Source organism: Thalassophryne amazonica, chromosome 14 (assembly GCF_902500255.1).
Source record: "Thalassophryne amazonica chromosome 14, fThaAma1.1, whole genome shotgun sequence".
NCBI lineage: Eukaryota > Metazoa > Chordata > Actinopteri > Batrachoidiformes > Batrachoididae > Thalassophryne > Thalassophryne amazonica.
The window spans coordinates 29,374,038-29,399,157 of NC_047116.1; the positions used below are offsets into that span (position 1 = coordinate 29,374,038).

The following is a 25,120-nucleotide window of genomic DNA, read 5'->3' on the forward strand; positions in this document are numbered from 1 at the left end:
GTTTGGAATTTAATGTAGTCTACAGATTTATGTGTACATGTATAAAAAGGCACGAGTTTAATAGTGAAAACCATAAAAAGAGCAAACATCACAAGCATATTGACAGCACTTAAAGTACATCTATAAAATCATCAAAAATAGTAATTACAAGCATTCCAGCAGCTCCAATTTACTTTTGCAGCACTTATTGCCTGGCAGAATGAAGTTTGTGGACATGGCAGCAGAAGTTGGTGTTCTGCTGTTCAATATGAACAATTGTCTCTTTGTCAAAGAACAACTCGTGTCGGTATGTCTGAAAGAACAACAACATATGAAAGCCCATATTAGTCCATACACACAGACATTAAAGCTTTATTTATTAGCACAATAACTGCAGTGACTCACTTCATCCCAAGGTTCCACCAGATCAACAGTCCGTAGTAAATTCCCGCTCTGGTTGTCATGCAGTTGAATGCGAGCTCGTCCCTCTCCCTCATCACTGTCAGTTACCACGACTGCCAAAAGATCGAGCTCATCCTCATATTCCACCGTACGGAAAGTCTGTGAAGATAATGGGATACTACTGAGGTGATTTTAGGAAGTAGTCCATTCATTTAGCTCAAATGCATATTACATCCAAACTAAGATTGATCACACTATAGGACAAAACTGTATTAATCTGTCCCATATGGTCAGTTGTACTGTGGTAGGAGTCTAATTACCATCTGGTTCATTTCAGATAATTTTGCTCTGAATGCCTTTCTTTAACTCTTTAGATGTTAGATTTATTTAATTGTGACTGTAAATGCAATAAGGCACAAAGGGAGCAAATGCAAACTATATTTTTCTTAAAGTTACATACAGTTAATTGTAGGATGACTAAAAATTCACATGTCCACCCCCCACAAATAAATAAATAAATAAATAAATAAATAAAAAATTGCATGTAAATGCATATAAATTGCAAATACAATATAAAATATTATTCCACTCATACTAAACATAACCGTTGATGTACAAACATATGCAAAATTGTCCAGTTAAGTGACACACAGGAACTCAAGATCCTCCTGTGTATAACCCTACGACCTTATATACTCAACAAAAATATAAACGCAACACTTTTGGTTTTGCTCCCATTTTGTATGAGATTAACTCAACGATCTAAAACTTTTTCCACATACACAATATCACCATTTCCGTCAAATACTGTGCACAAACCAGTCTAAATCTGTGATAGTGAGCACTTCTCCTTTGCTGAGATAATCCATCCCACCTCACAGGTGTGCCATACCAAGATGCTGATTAGACACCATGATTAGTGCACAGGTGTGCCTTAGACTGCTCACAATAAAAGGCCACTCTGAAAGGTGCAGTTTTGTTTTATTGGGGGGGGATACCAGTCAGTATCTGGTGTGACCACCATTTGCCTCATGCAGTGCAACACATCTCCTTTGCATCATCCGTGAAGAGAACACCTCTCCAACGTGCCAAACGGCAGCGAATGTGAGCATTTGCCCACTCAAGTCGGTTACGACGATGAACTGGAGTCAGGTCGAGACCCCGATGAAGACAACGAGCATGCAGATGAGCTTCCCTGAGACGGTTTCTGACAGTTTGTGCAGAAATTCTTTGGTTATGCAAACCGATTGTTCCAGCAGCTGTCTGAGTGGCTGGTCTCAGACGATCTTGGAGGTGAACATGCTGGATGTGGAGGTCCTGGGCTGGTGTGGTTACACGTGGTCTGCGGTTGTGAGGCTGGTTGGATGTACTGCCAAATTCTCTGAAACGCCTTTGGAGATGGCTTATGGTAGAGAAATGAACATTCAATACATGAGCAACAGCTCTGGTTGACATTCCTGCTGTCAGCATGCCAATTGCACGCTCCCTCAAATCTTGCGACATCTGTGGCATTGTGCTGTGTGATAAAACTGCACCTTTCAGAGTGGCCTTTTATTGTGGGCAGTCTAAGGCACACCTGTGCACTAATCATGGTGTCTAATCAGCATCTTGATATGGCACACCTGTGAGGTGGGATGGATTATCTCAGCAAAGGAGAAGTGCTCACTATCACAGATTTAGACTGGTTTGTGAACAATATTTGAGAGAAATGGTGATATTGTATATGTGGAAAAAGTTTTAGATCTTCGAGTTCATCTCATACAAAATGGGAGCAAAACCAAAAGTGTTGCGTTTATATTTTTGTTGAGTTTGTGTGTAGTCTATGTTCCACCAAGTGGAAATGCTACCAGAGCAGCTAGCCAGATTTCAGATTGTGTCCGCTCTCGTGTTCAAAACAAACCGGCTGCTCCCATGTTTGTTCTCGGTGATCTAATTCACTGCAGTATGAATAAATCCCTGCCTGGTTTCTATCAATATGTTCAGTGTAGCACCAGGAACAATAAGACTCTTGATAAGTGCTATGGGAACATAAGAGATGCATATACAGTCAGAGCTAGACCCCCACCCCCCAACGGCAATTTGAATCATAATGTGGACCGGCTTCTCAACACCTATCAATCAGCGTTTAAATCCAGTAAACCTGAGGTCCACTCTGTCAAACTGTGGTGTGCTGAAAGGACGTTTTTTGTGTACAGACTGGGACATTTTTTTTTCCAAGATGTGGACATCAACACTGCCACAGAAGCAATTACTAGTTACATCTCCTTCTGTGTTGACTCAATCATTCCCCCCAAAAATTATTAAGAAATACCCAAACAATAAATCGTACATCACACAGGAAATACAGGAATGTATTAACAGGAAGAAAGCAGCCTTTAAATCAAGGGACATTCCAGGGGTCAGGGTCACACAAAAAGACCTGAATCAGAGGATAAGAGACGCTCGACTACAACATAAGGAGCGTGCAGAACGGGACCTCTCCAGGGTGAACAACAACAGACTGTGGGATTCTACTCGTGGCATGACAAACATGGACGCAAAAAGGAAACATGTAATTGCCAACCATGAAATTGAAAAAGCCAATGAGCTAAACGATTTTTATATGCGTTTTGAAAGTAAACCAGAAAGAATGCAGGGAATTTTTAAAAGAGATTAGGTGTAATTTGCATAAGGACAAAACTTCAATTACCCACAATCAGTCACTCGGGTTTTTAAATCAATGTATACTAACAAAGCGACAGGGCCAGATAATACTCGTATGTCTGCTTTTCTTTTAAAAACATTTGCAGAGGAGCGGGCAGCACGGTGACTTAGTGGTTAGCACTGTTGCCTCACAGCAAGAAGGTCATGGGTTTAAGTCCCACCTGTGGCCTTTCTCTGTGGAGTTTGCATGTTCTCCCCGGGTGCTCCGGCTTCCTCCCACATCCAAAGACATGCAGGTTAGGTGGATTGGAAACTTTAAAATTGTCCGTAGGTGTGCGTGTGGGTGTGAATGTGTTTGTTTGTCTATATGTGGATAGACAAACAAACTGGCATCCTGTCCAAAGTGTACCCCGCCTCGCGCTCTATGACTGCTGGGATAGGCTCCAGCCCCCTCCTGCTCTTAATTGGAGTAAAACCCCTATCACACCGGGTGTGCTTCGAGTTGTGTATGCTGCGTATCGAATAACGCAGGAATGTCTGCGTCAGTTGCATGCAGTGGGGGGAGGGAGGTTGGGGAGCTTGAAGAGGGTAGAGCGCCGAGGACCTGCAGCCAGACTGTACTGAGCAGGTGTGCGCTCTGATTTCTCTTCTAGTTGAAATTTCTTCCTGTGACCGTAGAGCTGCAGCTGGTGTTTGCGCGCACAAGCTGTCTGTGACTCGCCGTAGAAAAAAAGTTCAACAACAATCCTGCGTGACAATGGAGCACAGCAGGAATCATAAATTGGCATCGGGTAGTTTTATATTGTATGGGTGTGGCATCCAGTCACATTAAGTACCGTTAAGTTGCTTCAACTTTCAAGAAAACTACTTCCTTTCTGCGTCCTGTGCTCAACACTGAACGCTCAACGCTTTGTGTCCGTTTCACGTCACCCTTTGGATCCCTCATGGTATTGTGGCGTTAGGCTGCATCAACTCAGCGCTATGTTGCATCAGCTTGGCGTCATCGTGACGCGGCATGACGCAACTTGAAGCACGTCCGGTGTGAAAGGGGCTTAAGCGGTTGAAAATGAGTGAGATGCAGAGGAGTTCACTCCAGCTTGGCATCAACTCTTCCAGCTCTCCATTGACACTTATTCGGTACCTGAGCTTTGAAAGAGATCAGTTATTACTCCAGTCCCTAAGAAATCATGCCCCCCCAGTGAACAATAATTTTCGGCCGGTGGCTCTAACCTCTAATGTAGAAAAACTGCAAACACTTGGATCAACATCAGTTTCCGTACAAAAGGAATCGGAGTATGAGTGATGCCATTTTAACTATAATGAACTTGGTTTTAAAGCATCCTGAGAGTTCCACTGCATACACCAAATTAGTTTTATTGATTTTAGTTTTCCTTTTAACTGTATCCAGTCACATATTGTTCTTCAAAAACTGTCTCAGCTGAACGTGAACCCTTTCTTTATTAAGTAGAATCACTCTTTCCTGTCAAACCAGTCATAGCAAGTGAAGTTTAATTCAGTTGTCTCTGATATTGCATTAAGCAGCATTGGAGCCTGTCAGGGCTGTGTTAGTTCACCAATTCTATTTACATTGTATACCAATGCTGTGTCAGCTTCCAGCCAAACCAGTATGTTGTTAAATTTTCAGATGACACTGTAATATTTAGTTTGCTAAACACTAATGCCAAATTAAGTAGCCACAAATCTGGAGTGGACGGGTTTGTGAACTGGTGTGACGCCCACCAACTGCAGATGAATATGCAAAAAACAGTGGAGATGTTGGTGGATCCCAGGTCTATTGGGGACTGTGGTTTGGTAGCCATACATGGGCGTACCATTAAGCAAGTGGATTCATACAACTATCTGGGGGTTTACACTGATAACAACTTAAGCTGGCACACGCAAGTGTCAAGCGTTTATGCCCAAATCCACCAGCACATGCACTTTCTCCGTCGACTCTGATTGTTTGGTGTATGTAGAATATTACGTACATTTTCTACAGAGCAACTACTGAGTCTGTGTTACGGTATGGTATTACCAGCTGGTTTGGCAATTTAACGGTTAAATAAAAAACTCAAATATTAAATCTGACAAAAATAACTGGCAAAATCATTGGTATGGTGGCACCTGTTAACTCCCCAAGAGTTGTTTGAACAGGCAATCCTCAGACTTGCAGACAATATTTTATCAGATGTGTCTCATACTTAACTCAGGAGGAGGTACAGCGTTCCTCTTTGTAAATATACCCGATATAAACATTTGTTTATTCCACTGTCAATGTCATTGTCAAGATGCTATGGTTTTTGTTGATTATGTATTTGTATTTTAACTTTGATCTATTATGTGGCTGTTTTTGATGCATGGGTGGTATGTGCTGCTGTGCCCCTCTGTCCAAGGCAAACTAGGTAGACTAATAAAGACACTGACATTGATGGCTTTAAATTATTCAACTCATTATAGTAAGTGTAGCCATAAACTCAACATGAATAATCACAATTATAAGAACTACTTTCTGAATTGAGTAATTATTCTTTTAAGACATTTTTAGAGTAGAAATAATTGTTTCCACAAAGGTCGAAAAGGTCAAAATAAATATTTTGTCATCTCCTTAGTTGTCTGATTTGCATTTTGTTGGGGGAAAAAAATACAAGCACTTAGCAGACATGGTATTTAAGACCATGAGAAAACGTTAGATTGTGTCTGGTACATTTTAAAGTCACCATCTTTGATACTGGTGGCCATATTGGAAATTGAACATCAAATATGACATTTAGTATGCTATTTAAAATTTATGTGTTTAAAGGCAAAAATTTTATTTCAAAAGCATAAATTTTGGCTGAAAATTGGTCACTTTGAAAGGCTGTAAATTCAATAAGCTACACATAGGGAAATCAACTCTAGAGATACATAGCTTTCAGAAAAATATGTTAAGCATATCCTGCCCTGCCCCCTCACCTCCCCCAAGTATAGTTATGAGCCAAATTTAGTGAGTCTGTCCCATACACTAAATATAACCAAAGTCTCCCCAATTAAGCCAGTTACTCATTAAGATGTTTTAAATGTAATTCCGTCAATCTGTGTAATGTTTAGTAATCTCTTATGCTGTTTAAAGAGACATTCATCTTGGTGTATGTAAACCGGTGATCCGCTGAAAATATGACATAGCGAATACAAACAGAAATAAATCCATAAGGCAGCTATTTTTTTAATAAGATTATATGGAAACAAAGAAGACATTAACTATTTAACTTGTATTATTTGATCTAATGGAATAGCCAAGGTGTATATAGACTTATTACCATGACTGCAGATAGTCTGTAACACCAGGATATAAGACAGGACAAAGATTGTGTAATTGTCAAATACTGCCTGGTAACTGCTTTAGTGTTAATGTACTTGGGCCATTATTTGTGCTTGCATGTTAAATACGTTTTTCATCAAAGCAGTACAGAACGTGTATTTTTTTTTCCAGAGTGGCTAGATCACTGATGTGAGAGTAATCACCATTTTGGTACCTCTTGATCTGGGTCATCATCCAGCTGATGAAATCTTCTTTTCACTATGCGACCAGATGAGGTGACGGTGACTTGTGAGGTCAGCTGCAGTGAATGGGAAGCAGAATGATGAAATTTTCAAAAAAAATGGGAACACACATTTCTGAAGTTATGAGATAATCAGACATGAGGCATAGTTCTGAGGAGTCATGGTTATTTATACAGTATTTGCCAGCAAACTCGCAGTAAATACACACATGAGCCTGCAGCTGATTATCAAGGTTAACGCCTGTATGTTTATATAGACTGAAGAGCACACAGGAGGATTACTGTAGAGATAAACTGCCACACTCACATTGTTTTGACGATGGGTCGCCATTGAAAAATCCTCAACTACTTTTGATGGCAAACCACTGTTACGCTCACTGAGGATTTTGAGGACACTTGGGAAAAGAAAAAGACAATTTATGCTCCATCAAACACTGCAAAAAAGAGTCACATAAAGCAACTAAGCCTTTTCTTTGTTTTAGCCTAATATAAACAAAGAAGAGGGAAAATTGATTTCTATAGAAACCCTCAAGAGCAGAGGTCAAAGTGCTTCACCATAAAAAAGAAAGAAAAAGGCCTTTAAAAAAACACAAACAATAAAATCAATAAAAGTATTTACAGTCAAGCTTTACAAGTGAGTCTTGAGGCTTCTTAAAACATTCCACAAGGTTTACTAATGTTAAATCCAATTGGAATGTTGTTGATTGCTATTTTAGGAGCTAGTTATCAGCCTGTAGCATTGTAGCACCAACAGTCCTCTGAAAGAAGACCTCAGAGACCTGCTGGTGATAATGACAGACCCTCACTGATGCAGGAGGCATCTGATCCTGCAAAGCTCTGAACGTGATGGCCAAAATCTAAAATTGAAGCCTGAATTTCCAGGGAGCCAGTGTAGGCAAGTTTTGAGGAACTTGTAAGATGTAAAATACATATATGGGATGATTGATTCCATTTCAAACTGTGATACAAAATGCTTGATGTGACTAATGTTCCAAGTGTGAGGCAAAAAAACAAAACAAAACAAAAAAACACATCAACAACAAAAACACAGCAAAGCATAAAACAACTGCCTTGATTATCCAGACAGAGTAAATAAGAATATGATAACACATGACATAAACAACCATGCATAAACTAAAGATGCCATGGAAGACTGAAACAAGTAAACTTCTATTTCCTCTGAATTAATGAAAAAATGATCAGTCACGAGTCCCGATAACATTAATCCAGTCTTGTACAATGACAATGTAAAACTATTCAAGATGCATCCATTGGGAAGCATATATAAAACCAACAAAATGTGCCCAAGGACAGAACCTTGGGGCACACCATAGGACAGAAGACCTGAAGAGGACACAAAATCAGGATTATATTCATCAATTGTGTCAAGGTCTACATATTCTCCTGTATCACTGTGCATTAAGATATTAGAAACACTGAGAAGCACAGGTTAGTGGACAACACACAAAAGACCACAGTCACACAGTGCTTGGTTTCTCATCAGACACAAGGCCAAAGCCTTGAATAAAGGCCAGTCTCTAATAACGAACTGCATGCAATAAATAATCTGTTTCTGTACATATGAGTAAAGGTCAGGTTGCTATGCAAGTAGTATTTACCGCATTTACTTCCTCACTTCTGATTCAATTTACAGGTGAAATCTTTATCAAACCTTCCTTCCTCACTTCTGATTCAATTCAGGTGAAACCTTATCAAACCTTCATTTTCATACAAAGTTTAATTTGTACTCACTTTATAGTCTGAGGGCCAACATGCATGATTCTTCCTGAGTCATCAGGGTGGAAGGAAATTCCATCCATCTCCAGAGAGCAGCAGTTCATATTTCGTACTCCATTTGTTGCCTAGGACAACATTAGCAATGTTATAACTGAACAAAACAAATAAGATTGATAAACATAATTTCCATCTTTCACAGTAAAAAAAACAAAAAAAACAAAGTAGTACCCGGAGCACCAAAAAAAATTAACAACTAATGCCATTAACAACCAAGAAGAACCTGAAAGTTGATATCCCTCCCAAAACATAATGTTTTTCTATGACTCCTGTAGTATCAAAAAGTAGCTTGCAAGTATACAATTTTAGTCATTAGGTGGTCAGACAAGTAGAACGTGGCTTCTTCTAAATGATGTGTATTGTCCACAATTTAAAAATTCCACAAATTGTCTCTAGAAGACTGCTGTTGCCTGTGGTTGGAAAATTGCAGTGGTGTCAGTTATGAGTTGTTTTAAAAATAATCAGGTGCCACTACGGCTCAGCTTCTAAAGTAGATTGTTCACTCAACTGGTCAGAAATTTGATAACTATGCTAGGCCCTTGTGTTAAACTGTCAGCAGGTCAGCACCTCATGGCAAAGCTACTGACATCAGTTCACAAGTGTGATTATGTATGTCACTTTGGACAAAAGCATTTGCCAAAAAACAGTAGTGAAGTCCTTATGTAGAGGTTGTTGATGACAATAGTGGAGTGTGAAAAATGATCATGAATCAATAAAAATGTCAGTGAAATTCTTGCCCTGGTTGTTATTTTGATCCAGAAAAAGTTCTATATCAAAAAGTTCTATATGTACTGAGACTCACTGAACTGGTGGTTACCCCCGGATACTGTAGTGTGAAGTAACAGAGTCTATGACTCCCCTTGGATAGGAAGCCAGTCTATTGTGAGTTACTTACTCAGCTGAGGCTGGTACTTAAAGCTGGGTGGTCTGGGACAATGTGGATGAACTTGTACAAGGACACAAGACAATCTTTTACCACTGATCCACCTGGTCTGCATTTTTTATATAGGAGTGATAAATATACTTGCCGTGTATAACGGTATTCAGGTATTCCATGTAGCCTAATGATGGGTATCAGTGATCCTTACCCCATGTTTGTCATTTTCCCCCTTTTTTCTTATTATAATTTCTGTCTATGAAGTCTTTGTTCTGTGTGATTTTTTTTCTGAAAAGCAGTAAAAACTGAATTACATAAAAGGAAAAGTAGTGAGTAAGAGGGGACTCTGCTGTCCCCCCAAACTCTTTGGGCCAAAGGCAAAAAACACACTAAAATATCAGAATGCAAACACATTTTTTAGGGGTGTCTTGACTGGAGGTAACACTTTGTTTCTGCCTACTCTGTCCAAAAGTGGAACACAAAGCCTGTCTAAAACACCTGTGGGCCTCCTTACCTTGACATCTTCAAGAGGCTCCAAAAGATTTGTGTGCAGCTGAAAAATCACACTAGGCCATTTTGATGTCTCAGACCAATGTATAGAATTAGCAACGTTAAAGGAACTTCTGGGTTGCTATTTTTCCGGGTCCATATTTTTTGCCAATATCCATGATCCATAATACTTGCCAATAACCCATTAACAATACAAACTTGTTAAAAGTATCAGGTTTGTGTTTTTAATGGTATACCAAAATGAACAGAGTCAAATGTGTTTATCATCATCTCATGTTCAATATTTCTGATAATCTTTTTCCATAGAGCATAGTTCTACACCACCTCCTCCTTCCATTCAATTCTTTCTTTTCTCTTTCCATCCACCTCAGCTTTTCCCTTGTTTCTCTTCTCCTTTCAACATGCATCAAACCACCCCATCCTACTTTCTTGGGCCTTATTTTGTTAAGCTCTCTCCTGCTTCTGTTGTACATCTTTCTGTATTCTGTCATTTCTGATTCTGTCCAGCTTCTTACGTATCTCTAAATATCCATCTCAAAATTCTTAATGTTTGCACATCCAACTTCTGCTCCAGCCCTCACTGCCCATGTCTCACACCCACGCGGGAAACAAAACATGAAAACAGCATGTGATCACAGCAGCAATTTGATCTTTGAGCTAAAATAAAAACAGAAATATCAAATACATAAGGTTATCTGCAAATAGTTTTAAAGTATGAAACCTTTTATGTGATGCCGCTGCCTTCAGTTTATTCAGGGACACCACTGAATTAATGAGTTGGCTTCAAGGTGTTTCCCCCCCACCGTCAAATACATATGTTAACTGTTCTCTGCAGTGTGACATTCAGCATGAAGTGTTATGTCATGAAACTTCTTAAGTGATGGTTTCATGCAACTTCAACAAGAATTGTCCTCACTCATCAAAACATAAATTGTCCAACAGTTTAAGAATATTCTATGCTTTTTGAAAATCAGTTATGCCACATGAGCAGTTTTTTTTTTACTGAGCAGAATTTCAATTCATTTTATTTGTTACAGCACCAAAGCAAACAAAAGTCACTCCTTACCCATTACTTATGCAACCATCATCTTGGCTTTTAGATTTTTTATTGATTTATATCAAGTTGTAGAGATTTGTTTTCAGTTTGAGTTTAAGGAACATAATTTTCCAAATTTTTATATTGAGAAACCCGATTTACTTTTTGTATTTGAAATGGCATAAATAAATTAAAATGGATGAAATTCCAAGGGGCCAAATACTTTTGCAAGCCACTGTATGTTAAATAATTGTTTTTATTACCAATGGTACAATACAGGTCTTTTTAAAACATTTTATGGCATCGGTGAATGTATCATAGGTGAGTTTGTTTTTGGCACTTTTCACTTTAAATATAATTAAAATACATGTATAAGCAAGATTCTTGAAAGTCAAAATAAATAGTGTACCAAGATGACTACCACTGTGAAGACTTTCAATATCAGGCAGCTGAATCTGTACCTAAAATTAACTGGATCCCTTTCTCCGCAAAATACAGTAAACTTTGTTATTTTGCATTTTCTTTTCAGCTTTATGTTAGAAAGCAGTTACCAGTAATGTAACAGGTGTAACATCTCTAAACATAGGGCTCAAAAATCTGAATAGATTGTATGGTGCTGTAAATCAAACATTACACAGGTGTAGGGACAATAAGTATTTAACCGCTGTTAAATGTACTGATATATTATCTATTTCACATAATTTATGTACGTTATTTATATACCAAGTATATTGTAATATGGTTAAAGAATTTATTCAAATACCGTGATGCCGTCCTTGAGTGAACAGATGTGATGAGTCCCCTTGTGGTTCTTATGTGGTGGAGTGAAAATGTAGTGCCACGGGTATCCTCCAATCTGGACACCATTATCAGCACAAGACACTTCAAAAAGCACTGGAGGGCAATCTGCCAAAAAAAAAAAAAAAAATTGTTTACTGAGTGAAATATTGCTGAGTTCATAGTGGACAACATGTCGGAATAAAATTACAAATTAAATAAAAATGAATAATATCAAGCTACAATATTGTGGCAGTGTAAAACAAGTAGCTGACCCACCGTTGATGTTGATATTTACTGGGATCCCGAATGGAGCCTCTCCAACGGTTCTGTCCCCATGGAGTGTACTCTTATTTCCAAGAGTTAACTTTTCAGTCATGTACTGAAATTGATAAATAAAAGATTCATCTGAAGGACAAAGATGTGAAATGGAGATCTTCATAGGCTCCTAGTAAATGACACCCAACCTAGTGTGGATTTTAATTTTCAGTCCATTTTATTCAGGCCGAGTTCTATTATCTCAAATACGCATGTGGATCAATATGTTTGCATCTTTAGTGTTTCGGATTCTAATAATTATTGTCTGGTCCTTCTCATGGGTCTCTTTCAAATCAGGTTAAAAACTCTGGACCAATCAAGAGCTAAGCATTTAAAAAAAAATCTGTAAGCACAAAATTATATTGCTCAAAAAAAAATTAAAGGAACACTTCGAAATCCCATCAGATCTCAATGGGGGGGAAAAAAATCATGCTGACATCTTTCCTGATATGGACTGGGTAATGTGTTTGGAATGAAAGGATGCCACATTGGTTGATGAGAATGAAAACTGTCAACCTACAGAGGGCTGAATATATGAAAATCTAAGAGGAAAAACTGATGCAGCAGGCTTGTCCATTTTGTAAAAATGTTATTGCAGCAACTCAAAGGTCCAAGGATTTCATCTTGATACCTAATAACAGTCAGGGTGCCGACTGACTGTTGTTAGGTATTGGTTGTCTAGCCTGAAGAGGTCTGTGTACCCTGTCAGATATGCATCCCCAGACCATCACTGACCCACTACCAAAACAGTCACCCTGAATGATTTTGCAGGCATCATAACGTTCTCCACAGCATCACCAAACTCTTTCGTGTCTGTCTCATGTGCTCAGGTTGACCTTGCTCTCATCTGGGAAAAGCGCAGGGCGCCAGTAGTGGACCTGCCAATTCTGATGTTCTATGGCAAATACCACTCAAGTTCCACATAGTTGGCCAGTGAGCACAGTGCCCACTACAGGATTCAAGGCCCATTACAAAATCAGAAAATGTTTCTGATTGTTTGGTCAGAGACATTCACACCAGTGACCTGCTGGAGGTACTTTTTATGGCTTTGGCAGTGCTTATCCTGTTCCTCCTTGAACAAAGGAGCAGATACTGGCCCTGTTCAACTGTCCTAGAGTAAGTGCTTCTCTCGTGGAATCTCCTCCATGGTCTTAACCTTCTGACAATGGCACGTACTAATGTGCCACCCTGGAGGAGGTGGACTACCTGTGCAACCTCTGTAGGGTACAGGTACCACGCACCATGCTACCAGTAGTGATACTGACCTTAGCCAAATGCAAAACTAGTGAAAAATCAGAGAAAAAAAGATGAGGAGAGAAAAATGTCAGTGATTACCAATCCCCTCCACTACTTAACTGACCAGAACCTCTCAGAAGTTGAACTGAAATGATGCTATACTCTGATTAAAAAGTGTTCCTTTAATGTTTTTGAGCAGTGTACAAACAAATGAACAAACAATGTATTTTACTACTTCACAAAAATGTGAATATAGTAATTCAGATAGTACTGTATATGTAGCAGGTTCAAGATAAAATAGTTACATTTTCCACAATGTACTCAAAGCTGTACATCTTCACTGACTTGGTGCTGTGGGAGATGGCAAGGACACCTTGAGACAGAACAACATCGGTAACACAATTCCCGAATACCTGAAAAAAGATGACTATTTTAATAACTGCACACCACTGAGAAAAGCAAATTTTAAAAAGAATGAAAAAGGTACTCAAGAGCGCATACCACACCAAGGTCACATGTTCCTCGCTGCCAAAATACTGTCTTGCACTAGCGTTTAACAACAAGTCTTGCTGCCTAAAAATTTATCAATATGCTCATAACATTTGATCAAGATCTGTTCAGAACTTTTTGAGTCCAGTGATACTATATCACTGATATTCTTCTGGATTCCAAATCCAGAATATGTTCAAGATTAACTCAAAAGTTACATACAGTTGTGCTCAAAAGTTTACATACCCTGGCAGATTTTTGGTTTCTTGGCCATTTTTCAGAGAATATGAATGATAACACAAAAACATGTTTTTCACTCATGGTTAGTGGTTGGGTGAAGCCATTTATTGTTTATTCTTTTTAAATCATAATGACAGCAGAAACTACACAAATGAACCTGATCAAAAGTTTACACACCCCTGTTCTTAATACCGTGCGTTTCCCCCTTTAACATCACTGACAGCTTGGGGTCTTTTGTGGTGGTTGTGGACAAGGCTCTCTGGTGGTAAAGCTGCCACTGAATATGTTTCAGACTTTATTTACATTAATTACAAAGAAATACAAACAGTATGGCACTTTATGGTAAATCTGCATGGAGTAGATAGTTCTCAAAAACTGAGTGACTGTGCAAGAAGGAGAAGAGTGACGAAAGCCACCAAGACACCCCAGGAGAAGTTATGGGCTTATGTGGCTGTGATTGGAGAAATTGTGCACAGTGCAAGCTTTGCATTTTGCATCACTACTCTTAGCTTCATAGTGGAGTAGAGCAGAGAAGGATTTTCTTTCACCAAAACAGATCAAATGAAGGCTTGCATCTCAGATGTACCTTCTGGCAATTTGTAGCTAAACTTTCAGGTTTTCTTTTTAAGAAAATCCTCCTCTATACCACTTCATCATGAAGATGGATAACTGCTGATACAAAATGCAAAGCTTGCACTGTGCATAATTTCTCCAATCACAGCCACGTAAGCCTATAACTTCTTCTGGGTTGTCTGGGTGTCTTGGTGGCTTTCCTCACTCTTCTACTTCTTGCACAGTCACTCAGTTTTTGAGAACTGTCTACTCCATGCAGATTTACCATAGAGTGCCATATTGTTTGTATTTCTTTGTAATTGATGTAAATAAAGTCCAAAACATATTCAGTGGCAGCTTTACCATCAAAGTTGTCACTGATGTTAAAGGGGGCAACACTTAGTATTAAGAACAGGGGTATGTAAACTTTTGATCAGGTTCATTTGGGTAATTTCTGCTGTCATTATGATTTGAAAAGAGTAAACACTGTTGTTTGCCAATAAATGGCTTCACCCAACCACTAACTATGTATGTAAACTTTTGAGCACAACTGTAAATTAATTTGCATGACATTATTCATCTGCTCACAAAATGTTATTGAAGTTGTTTATCAATATATATATATTTTTTATATTAAATGTTCCTGGATAATTAAAAATTCTTCTGGATCCATACTATGATCTAGATCAAATTTAAAACAAAATCCCTCATTTTCTATGACATAATACATCTGCTCAGCAAATTTCAATATCCCCTTACAACTTTTTGAGTTAAATTTTGCAGTGCACCAAACATTCTTCTGGACCTCAGTTTCAGAATGTATTTGAGATCACCTCCAAAACTGAAACACTCAAAGATTAAACATTATCCTTCTGCTCAACAAACTTCACCGAAATCCATCTATTACTTTTTTTAAAGTTATTCTACTAACAAACATACATTACCTCCTTGGTGGAGGTAAAAATACAAATAAATGTACATACCTTTTTGCTGATCTCCATAATGCCCACAATTTGTAAGGGGAAAATATGAAATACTGCCAGGTGCATCAGTGTACTCTGACTTATACCTGCCTTTAGGGATTATAAAAAAAGGAGTAAAAAAGTAAAATCAGCATTAAATGGCTGACACAAATAACTGCTCTTTACATAATACTAAGAATTATTAGTATTTATACATAGGTTTTCATTATACACCTTGTTTTACACCAGTTAATTTTATGATGATGTAAACATTCAAAGAATTGTTGGATCATGCACTTTATCACTGTTCATAAAATATCCTGACTAGCACTGCAACAAAATTATTTTTGGAATCAATTAGCCTATTGATTATTTTTACTAATTGATTAAGTTCATTATTATTTTTTCAAGTAATCTATTGATTATTTTCTGATCAGTCAATTTATCATTTGGTTAACTTACTAGTAAGTCATAACCAAAAATAAATTCTGCCAATGAACTTTCAATGGTGAATTCAAATATTGGCATAAAAAACTATTTATTTTCCAAATTTTTAAAAACCAAAACATAAAGGCAATAAAGGGCACTTATGTCAGAAAATATTATGGAAGAAATTTGGAGACACAACTTTCCTTCTTCCTGAGAAACAAAAAGACATTTTGTATGACTGAAACTAAATGGTAAATGGACTGCATTTATATAGCGCTTTTCCATCTGCATCAGACGCTCAAAGCGCTTTACAATAATGCCTCACATTTACCCCAATGTAAGGGTGCTGCCATACAAGGTACTCACTACACACTGGGAGCAACTAGGGTATTAAGGACCTTGCCCAAGGGCCCTTAGTGATTTTCTGGTCAGGCTTGGATTTGAACCGAGGATCCAGTGGTCTCAAGCCCAACGCTTAACCACTAGACCATCACCTCCCCAGTAACTAATGACTATTTTCATTACTGAATAATCTGCTGATTATGTTCTGAATTCATCAATTCATTGTTTGGTCCATAAAATATCACAAAACAGCAAAAATGATCAATCAGTGTTTCCAAAAGCCCAAGATAACATCCTCAAATGTCTGACTTTATATACAACCTAAGTATACTCCTTTTACTGTAAAGAGAGGAGGAAATAAACATTTTTTTTTAGCCACATTTAAAAAGTTGAAATCAGAGAATTTGGACTCAACACAATTAGTCAATTATTAAAAAAGGCAATTAAATTAATAATTGGTAAACAATTCTGACACACTTTAATAATAACAAAAATTCATGTGGTGTTCATGAGTGCATAAATTTGCCATACCTGCTGTGCCAAAGGTATTTCTTTTTTTTTAACAGATTTAACATAAAATGTCTCTTGGCAAACATCCCAGCTGAGATACCTACCAAAAAAAAAAACAAAAAAAAAAAACAGTTTCATAAAGGTTAGAAAGCACACATTACCTAATAAAGTGACAGAAAAGGATTTTCAAAGAACACAGAGCCAAAAGTTTTGGAGATACCTGAACTTATTATTTGAAAAGAGGTAAACTCTCTCCAACTCTTCTCCTGTCTCAGCAGAGAGACGATAGAGCCAGTTATTGGCTGTCAAAGCCAAGAGGCTACTTTTATGATCAGAGGGAGAGGCTAATACTTTGTTCTGCCAAGAAAAATACGCAAAATTACAGCCTGAAAATGTCTTGGCAGAAATAAGTTAACTGCAAGGCCACATGTATCCATCAAAAAGATGATTTTGTTTAGTTTCACTTACAAGTGGGGACTGACACAACAACGCATCTTCAAATTTCTCCAGTTTAGACCGCTTGGGCAGTTTGTATAGAAGCCGAGGTTCTGAATGAACACTGAAACCAGAAGACAGACAGCACATTAATACACTATAAAAAGGAAAGGACAATTTATTTTATTCATTTTAGTTATTACTTTTTTGTTGTCTGCATGGCTTGTGTCTCCAATCTTCCAAAAATATCTTTTGGAATGAAATTATTTCTGGATTTTAAATGAAATATCACCAGGAAGTATTATGTTTCATTAAAAGTAGCATACGGTGGCTCTAGAAAGTATTCACAACGCTGCACTTTTCCCACATTTATGTTACAGCCTTATTCCAGAATGGATGGAATTCTCTTTTTCCCCTCAAAATCCGACACATACCTCATAATGACAGTGTGATTTTTTTTTTTGCACATTTATTAAAAATAAAAAAAACTAAGAAATCACATGTACATAGGTACCACAGTCTCATGCTGTGGGAATATTTTTCAGCAGCAGGAACTGGGAGACTAGTCAGGATTGAGGGAAAGATGAACAATGTACAGCAATGTACAGAGACATTCTGGATGAAAACCTGCTCCAGAGCGCTCTTGACCTCAGACTGGGGCAACAGTTCATCTTTCAGCAAGACAATGACCCTAAGCACACAGCCAAGATATCAAAGGAGTGGCTTCAGGACAACTCTGTGAATGTCCTTGAGTGGCCCAGTGACAGCCCAGACCTGAATCAAACTGAATATCTCTGGAGAGATCTGAAAATGGCTGTGCACCGACGCTCCCCATCCAAACTGACAAAACCGCCCAATGATAGGTGCGCCAAGCCTGCGACATCATATTCAAGAAGACTTAAGGGTGTAATTGCTGTCAAAGGTGCATCAATAAAGTACTGAGCAAAGGGCGTGAATATATATGAACATGTGATTTCTTAGCTTTTTTTATTTAATACATTTGCAAAAATTTCACCTCCCCCCAAAGAAAAAACAAAAAAAATTTTTCATGTTGTTATTATGGGGTGTTGAGTAGAATTTTGAGTGAAAAGTGAGGAAGTGATTAGAGCCGTTTTCAATAGCCAATTTGCAAAAAAAAAAAAAAAAAAAAGATTAATCCGCCACGAAAAAATTATTTTTATATACGCAGCGTACAGCGCAGAGCACGTGGCAGCCGGTAGAACTAAGAACGGCGTCCAGCCGTGAATACAGCGGGTGGGATCGTCACGACACAGTTCGTGCTATTGCATGTCTCAGGCATGCTCGTGTCAGTGCACCTGTACCTAGTCTCTGAGTGCCAGTCTAGTGTATAAGCCATCTCACAGTTACGAGTGCGTATGCCTGCTGAAACCCTACAGCACTTCCGGGTCAACGGTCACGGTCCCCAAACAATGGTTTGCTGCAGGCTTAACAATACGGCTGGAGTTTGCATGTCTGCTTTCTTCTTCACTACTGTCACAATTACCCATGTTTTTGCTCAATCTCGTGTGGCTGAACGCCACTTGTCCCTCTAAGAAGTTGGTGCCGACTGCACGGGGTCGCATAACTAGTTAGTATGCCGGAGTATCGTTCATTATTAACCAGATAAATCGCTCTACCAACTAAGAACGGTGAGAATAAATACCGACAGGAGCTGGTGACAGCAAAAAAGCGATCAGTCTGTTCGTCTTTTCTGTGTCCGGGCCAGGTGAGGTTTCCCATGTCGAGTCAAATTAATCAGTGCCCTTCTGTTTCCAACCGTCTTCCCGGTACACCAGACGCCGCCTGGCGGGTTCTGGGAATAATGCTGCCGAATCGCTAGTTGTCATCGCTTATGGTCGGAAATACAATAGTATCTGATAGTCTTCGAACCTCCTACTTTTGTTCCTGATGAATGAAAACATTCTTGGTCCAATAACACTGGCCTACCGCCAAAATGCTTCTGAATTAAAGATAGTCCAACTTTATTAATTCTGAGCCACAGAGAATGAAAATATTGTTTGAAATTGTGGATTGGCTGTAGTTTTAAGAAATGCTACTAATGATTAATATATAACCCTTTTGCTGATTTTTAAAGTGTTACAAAAAGCGAACAGGTAAAATATTATACAGTCAGAGAAACATAAAAAAGACCTATGTTTATGATTTTTCATGAAAACTCTACTGTTAACACAATATAATTATGTAGACGCAACATGTAAAACATTGTATATCTTGGAAACAATAGCCAATTAGCCACTGTTATTGTCACATTTGAATTCAACATGCCAAAATCTATAATAAATAGCACATTTTACTTTTGAAGCAGACAACTTCTAAATATTTGTATACCAGTATAATTTCACCTCTAGCCCTCAGCCGTCCCTCTTAATCATGGCCCCAGTTATGAAAAGAAAACACACAAAATAGAACCACAGACCTATTCCATTATTCCTAGCTGGGATTTCCAGGTGGCCCGCTTTAAACACTGTCATTTTCAAAGTAAACGCTTCAGACCACATTATAACGGAATACGGATACAATCCACCAACTCATTGAGGAAATGCTGTAATGCATTTTCTTTGGAGGTTTATAATCGCTTTGTTATTACATCTGATCCCCCCAGAAGGATCTACGGCCTTGGTGAAGCAATTCGGCTCCCCCTTCTCATCTATCTGCCCCCCCCCCCCAGCCTGCTGTTGCCTAGCAACGTCAGACTTTACACACAGACAGAAACTGACAGAAACTTAACTCATCTGCACATGACGCATGTCTTCCTCCCTCCATCCCTATTAACCCCCCCCCCCCCCCACCCCCATCTCTCTCCACTCCCCTCACCCTGGCTTCCTCCCTGCCACCCTGGAGGCAGCGTGTTTTATTTATTTATTTATTTTTACTGCTGCAGCCTTCAACTCCCCAAGCTGGGCGGCGCAGGCCCCTCCTGCTGCAGCCTTCAACCACTTTGCCTCAATTCGGATAACGGACTGCTTCAAGTTTAGTACACATAAACAATGTCAAATGTATATGTGTTGTCTTTAACTTTGATGTGTGGCATTATTACGGTAAAGAATTAATTGCTGTATCTTGTCTGAGGTAATTGGAGTGTAAACCTAACTTTGTTGTTGTTGCACTCGTGTAATGACAATGACAATAAATCTCATCTAAGGCCTAGTTCAAAAATAATGAAGCCAAAGTGTGACATAACCATCAAAATTTAAAAGTGGTCTTTTTTTTGTGAAACGTTATCATTTTAGGTATGGTTATATATAGCAGAGTTTCCAATGTCCAATAGTTCCTGTTATTATTGAGCAAGTAATATAATTATTCTATTGAAGCAGAGTAGGAGATATAGCTAAGGTTTTAACACAAATAAATCAAGGACTTATTCTCAGTGTTACGCTTGCAACAGTTTTACCTTGCTTTAGAAACATGATTTTTTTTTCTAGGAAATGACATTTCTACCTTTACAAAACTGTATAACTGTGTGTTAGTATGAAGCACAAACAAACTGACAAAATACAAGGTTATTTCTTTAACATTCAACTTTAAATGATAATGCTAAATATCAATGTCACAAAAAATTTATGAAAAAAGTGCTATTTTTGGGGTAAATTTCGTGCCTATCTCTGGAACCGTGTGGAATTTTTCCATGAAATTTTCAGTACCTTTCAAAGAGACTATAGGCAACTCACAGATAAATCTGGATGGTGCTAAATAAAATAATGGCTTGTTCATGACAAATGCAATGCAAATCAGCAGTTAGGCTTCATTATTTTTGAACTAGGCCCTAAGATACTGAGAGTTGTCACTGTATTCCTTTGTTCTTTTTTGCTGTAATAAAGTCCTAAAAAACCCGCTTTGGACCGAGTGGGACACTCAGCTAAGAGCATCGAGATCCAATTACAAGCTTTGACTTTAACATACGCTATTGGAGCTGGAATTACTGCAAAATACTGATAAACAGAGCGAAATTACTTGGATTTAAATAGCACCGCTCACACGCATTGGCTGTGTTTGGTCAGATAACCTGTCACCTCTCCCACAATGCAGTGCATCACCTGAGAGTGTGAGATGGCTTATTTCACAAAAATGTGCTGAAAACTGAACCAGATATTCATTCATACTCACCAGCTGTAGCATCTCTGATAGCTTTCAAAATAGATTTTACCATTCTCATAAGATATGGCGGATTTTGAGGTCTTGCTCCACACCTTGATGAAATGTCTGTTGTCCTGTAATGTGGAGGGACAAAAAAATAAATAAATCTTAAACCCATTCACCAAAAGCAGACAGCTACATTTATAATAAACTGCATGTATGAGTTGTTCTTAACCTGAAGGAGGATTCCTCTAAGGAGCTTCATATTTTGTCTAATCAAAGACCCAGCAGAGCCTCTGGACCTGCGGGTCAAAACCTGCGCGGCGTTACCGGAGCACTTTCTCCGCAATAGCGCCATCACCAGGCAGCAACAAGTCTGTACTACAAGAGAACTACAACCGATGACAACAAAGTGCGGGGACCCGAAGCCACGATCAGAGGAGGTAACAATTAAAGGCAGTTTCGCTTCCTAACCTGACGTACCGATTAATTTAGACCCCAACTATAAGATGCATCTTTGCAAGAATTCTAGTCTCATTCTCAGTAAAATCGGGGGAAAAAACTTCACAGCTGAAGCTAGCATGGATGAGCTAGCGATATTCTTATGCGGAGTGCTAAATGTGATCTTAAAAATGAAAAACAGTTCTCAGGGAACATTAATGTAAACACCGTTGGGTAAACGTCAGTTAAATTATAGTTTTGCAAAAACAAACCAAAAGCAAAACGCCTTGAGAGCTGTGGCATTAGCGACTTGTTTTTCTTCTTCTTCTATCGAGTTTTTTTGTTTGTTTGTTTTTGGCGGGTTGAACCGACCAACACGCTGCACTACCGCCACCAACTGTTAGGGAGTGGAGCATTACTAGAGTGACGTATGTTATACCAATGAGGAAATGGGGAGGAAAAAGGGGGGAAATTACCCTGTGCTATATTCTGTAGAAACACCCTGTTCCCTTTAAATATGCAAATACATGCCTCCAATCTGGTGGTGTAAGTGTATAAAACGAAAGTAATCCCTGAAGTCTTAATCTGTTCTGTCCTAGTGTTTTGATGTCATGTAATAGAATTTTTCTTTGTCTCTTATATGTTTGGTACTCCACTAACACATGCTTAACAGTCTCCCTTCTGCTGCATCTCAAACACTGACCATTTTTTATGATTTCCAATGATGTTCCAATGATGTTTTTGACCACATTACACCAATTTTTTCGTTGCTTCACTGGCTTCCTGTCCCAGTGAGACCAGATTTTAAGGTTCTGCTACTAGCCTATAAAATTGTTCATGGACTGGCACCTCCCTACTTAGCTGACCTAATTAAACCCTACGTACCGGCCCGGGCTTTGCGTTCTCAAGGTGCAGGACTACTTTGTGTCCCTAGGGTGAATAAAAAGTCTGCGGGTCACAGAGCTTTCTCTTATCATGCCCCCGTTCTGTGGAATCTCCCTGTGTCAATAAAACAGTCAGATTATGTAGAGACTTTCAAGTCCAGACGTAAGACGCACTTATTTCGTATGGCTAGCATACTGGCATAGTATGTTTCTATGCTTTTTACTCTTTTAATTTATTTTATTATGAAACAGAGCGGGTTGCAGCCTCAACTTTATCTAAATTCTGGGTCTTTTAGGGAAGCTCAGGGCTAGTGTCCGGTGATCACCATAGTATTTCTTCTGTTTTTCTTCTTGCTTAATGCTGACAAATTACACTGTATTTGTCTTTCTGATGCTTGATTCTGCTTTTTTTATTTTCTTTTGCATTCACTTTTTTGTTAGTTTGTTTCTTTGCAATTTGTGTTGTTCTTCTCTTTAGTTTTTTTTAATGCAAATTGCACTGACTTGGCTCACTGAGTAAAGAATTGTGCTACAATACTAATACTGTGCTGTCTAAATTTGAATATTGGGAGAAAGTAAAAATAAGCGTCAGATCTAACGTTTGTTTTTTTTTGTCTTTCTGCAGTTTACAGAGTAAATGCACAAGTTGCAGAGCCTCTTCACAGCCAAACTGGCTAAAATTCTTCATCAATTGTTCGTAAGACTTGCAAGCTCTGGAGGAAGACCTTCAGCTCCCCTGGGATCAAGAATACTGACCAATCCTGATGACATTTTTAAGCACAATATGTGGTCAGTGTTTTATGAGTATACATGTATTCATAAGGAGTAGGGTGGGGATACTAGTCTGTGTCAGGGTTGCAGTTGTACCATGTCTGCCTAATGGTGGTTTACCTGCCTGTACTATTTAGACCAGTGGTGCCCAAAGTATTCTAGAACGGGCCAAGAGGGTGCAGGTTTTCTTTGCAGCCACTGACTCCAGCAGGTGACTTCACTGATGAACTCATCTCATCTGCTCAAACTGATGTTAATCAGTGAGTTAGACCTTATTTATTGAGATCCCTTGTATCAGGATGGGAGTATTACAATGAAGCATTCACACATTTAACAAGAATGGGCAGTCAGAGAGTGCAACACTCACGCCTTGCATGTCTGACACCGATTCAGGTAAATTAACTCTTTGAGAGTTAGTGATGCTACCGTAAATGTGGTTCTGTGTGGTCTTGCAAGTTGATTGTCTGTTAATCTTTAAACCATGTATTCTTGACTAACACACAACCCTTTCACCATGTTTAATCTATATTTGCTCCAAACTGTTTCAGTTAAACAATTATGAACTTGTTTTTGACATTTTAAGTCACCCAAGGTCAAAGGGTCATGTAACCATTTGAAAAGTGATGTTGATGTTTCATACTCACCATACATATATATTTTAACTGTTTCCTCAAAATAGCCATTCTAAATGAGTTCGACCTTTCAAAATCACCCAAGCCTTATAAATATCCCCAATATGTGCCCTCAGTCATTCAGCTCAAAACTCTTTGTTCAAACATGGCAAAAACAATCCCCCCACATATGTTACTATACTGAGAGTAAACTTTAACAGGTGCAGACTGAACGTGAGAGGGGTGCTGGCGCGTGCAATTGCGCAAAGACAATTTTGAAATGTTCGAATCCTTCACACATAAATGTCATGCTACGTGGCACGATCTGCACACCAACACGACATGCAGCTTGTCAAGTCGAGTAAAGAAGAAGTGAACAGAGTGAGTGGTTGTGTCAGCGGATCGCATCAGAGTGCAGCTTATTTGAACAATTATGACGAGATGTTAAATCTGTCATAAACATACTTTAACAGCTGCAGACAAGAAGGAAAGAAAATGCAACTGTTTTACCAAGCCATGACAATGTAAACATGACAAATAATTACCTTTTTAGACGGCTCCAAATGCTTTCTCCAGCTCATTAAGTGTGCGCGCAAACAGCGCTTCTGCAGCAGTTCTCTGTGATTCAGGACGCAATTAGAGCCATTTTCAGCAGACAATTTGCAGAGAAAATGCGCTACAAAATAATTATTTTATGCATGCAGAGTCCAGCATAAAGCATGTGGCAGGCGGTGGAACAAAGCACGGCATCCAACTGGGAACACAGTGGGTGGGATCATCACGACGACGTGCGTGCAAGTGCGTGAATCAAAGTCATGCACCCTTAGCTTTTGTCAACCTAAAAGTGGACGCTCAAGTTCTGGCCGAACAACTATAAAGTTTTTGTATATTCTGTGTTAGTACGCGCCAGCGGCCGACGTGCTTCATGAATTCCTAAGTAGTTCCCAAACAGTGCTGTATTTGCGGTGACAGTGCATTTTCATGGGTAACAAAAACAGGAGTATATTTGGCACAAGAACTTGTGTATCTCGTGTGTTTTTATGCCTAAATGATTGTAAGTCAGTACTCATACTCATCCAGCAGCATCTTCTCATGTCTGCAAATTCAGCGCTGGGTCAGGCGAAAGTAGTCCCACTATGCCAAAATGGCAGAGGTGTCGCTCCAACGAGAGCGGCACAGTAAGCAGTGCGATATGTTACGATGAGCAGTGCGATATGTTACTGCTGTGCACATGTGTAACATTAGTGA

At 38.8% G+C, this 25,120-nt stretch overlaps 2 protein-coding genes across 4 annotated transcripts in view; one reads left to right on the forward strand and one right to left on the reverse strand.

Annotated features, from left to right (window-relative positions):
• Positions 1–21,866, reverse strand: dcaf17 (ddb1 and cul4 associated factor 17). 2 transcript variants are annotated; one of them, XM_034186004.1, is made up of 14 exons: positions 21,401–21,866; positions 21,196–21,299; positions 17,104–17,194; positions 16,856–16,992; positions 16,657–16,735; positions 15,376–15,465; positions 13,417–13,524; positions 11,837–11,939; positions 11,544–11,686; positions 8,316–8,425; positions 6,871–6,958; positions 6,537–6,620; positions 385–540; positions 1–292 (listed from the first exon to the last, which is right to left on the reverse strand). In XM_034186004.1, exons 1-14 carry the CDS (start codon positions 21,521–21,523, stop codon positions 185–187), a joined length of 1,524 nt encoding a protein of 507 aa, XP_034041895.1. In that variant the 5' UTR covers positions 21,524–21,866; the 3' UTR covers positions 1–184. The 2 variants fall into 2 exon arrangements, with proteins under 2 accessions (XP_034041895.1, XP_034041894.1); XM_034186003.1 differs by having other exon boundaries at positions 18–292; positions 11,544–11,689; positions 11,840–11,939; positions 21,401–21,863.
• Positions 21,524–25,120, forward strand: part of mettl8 (methyltransferase like 8) — a 9,995-nt gene continuing 6,398 nt past the window's right edge. For both annotated transcript variants that reach the window (XM_034186005.1, XM_034186007.1), the window contains exons 1-2: positions 21,524–21,608; positions 23,116–23,279. In XM_034186005.1, coding sequence (XP_034041896.1) covers positions 23,128–23,279 — 152 coding nt within the window. In that variant the 5' untranslated portion in view covers positions 21,524–21,608; positions 23,116–23,127. The remainder of the gene's footprint in view (positions 21,609–23,115; positions 23,280–25,120) is intronic.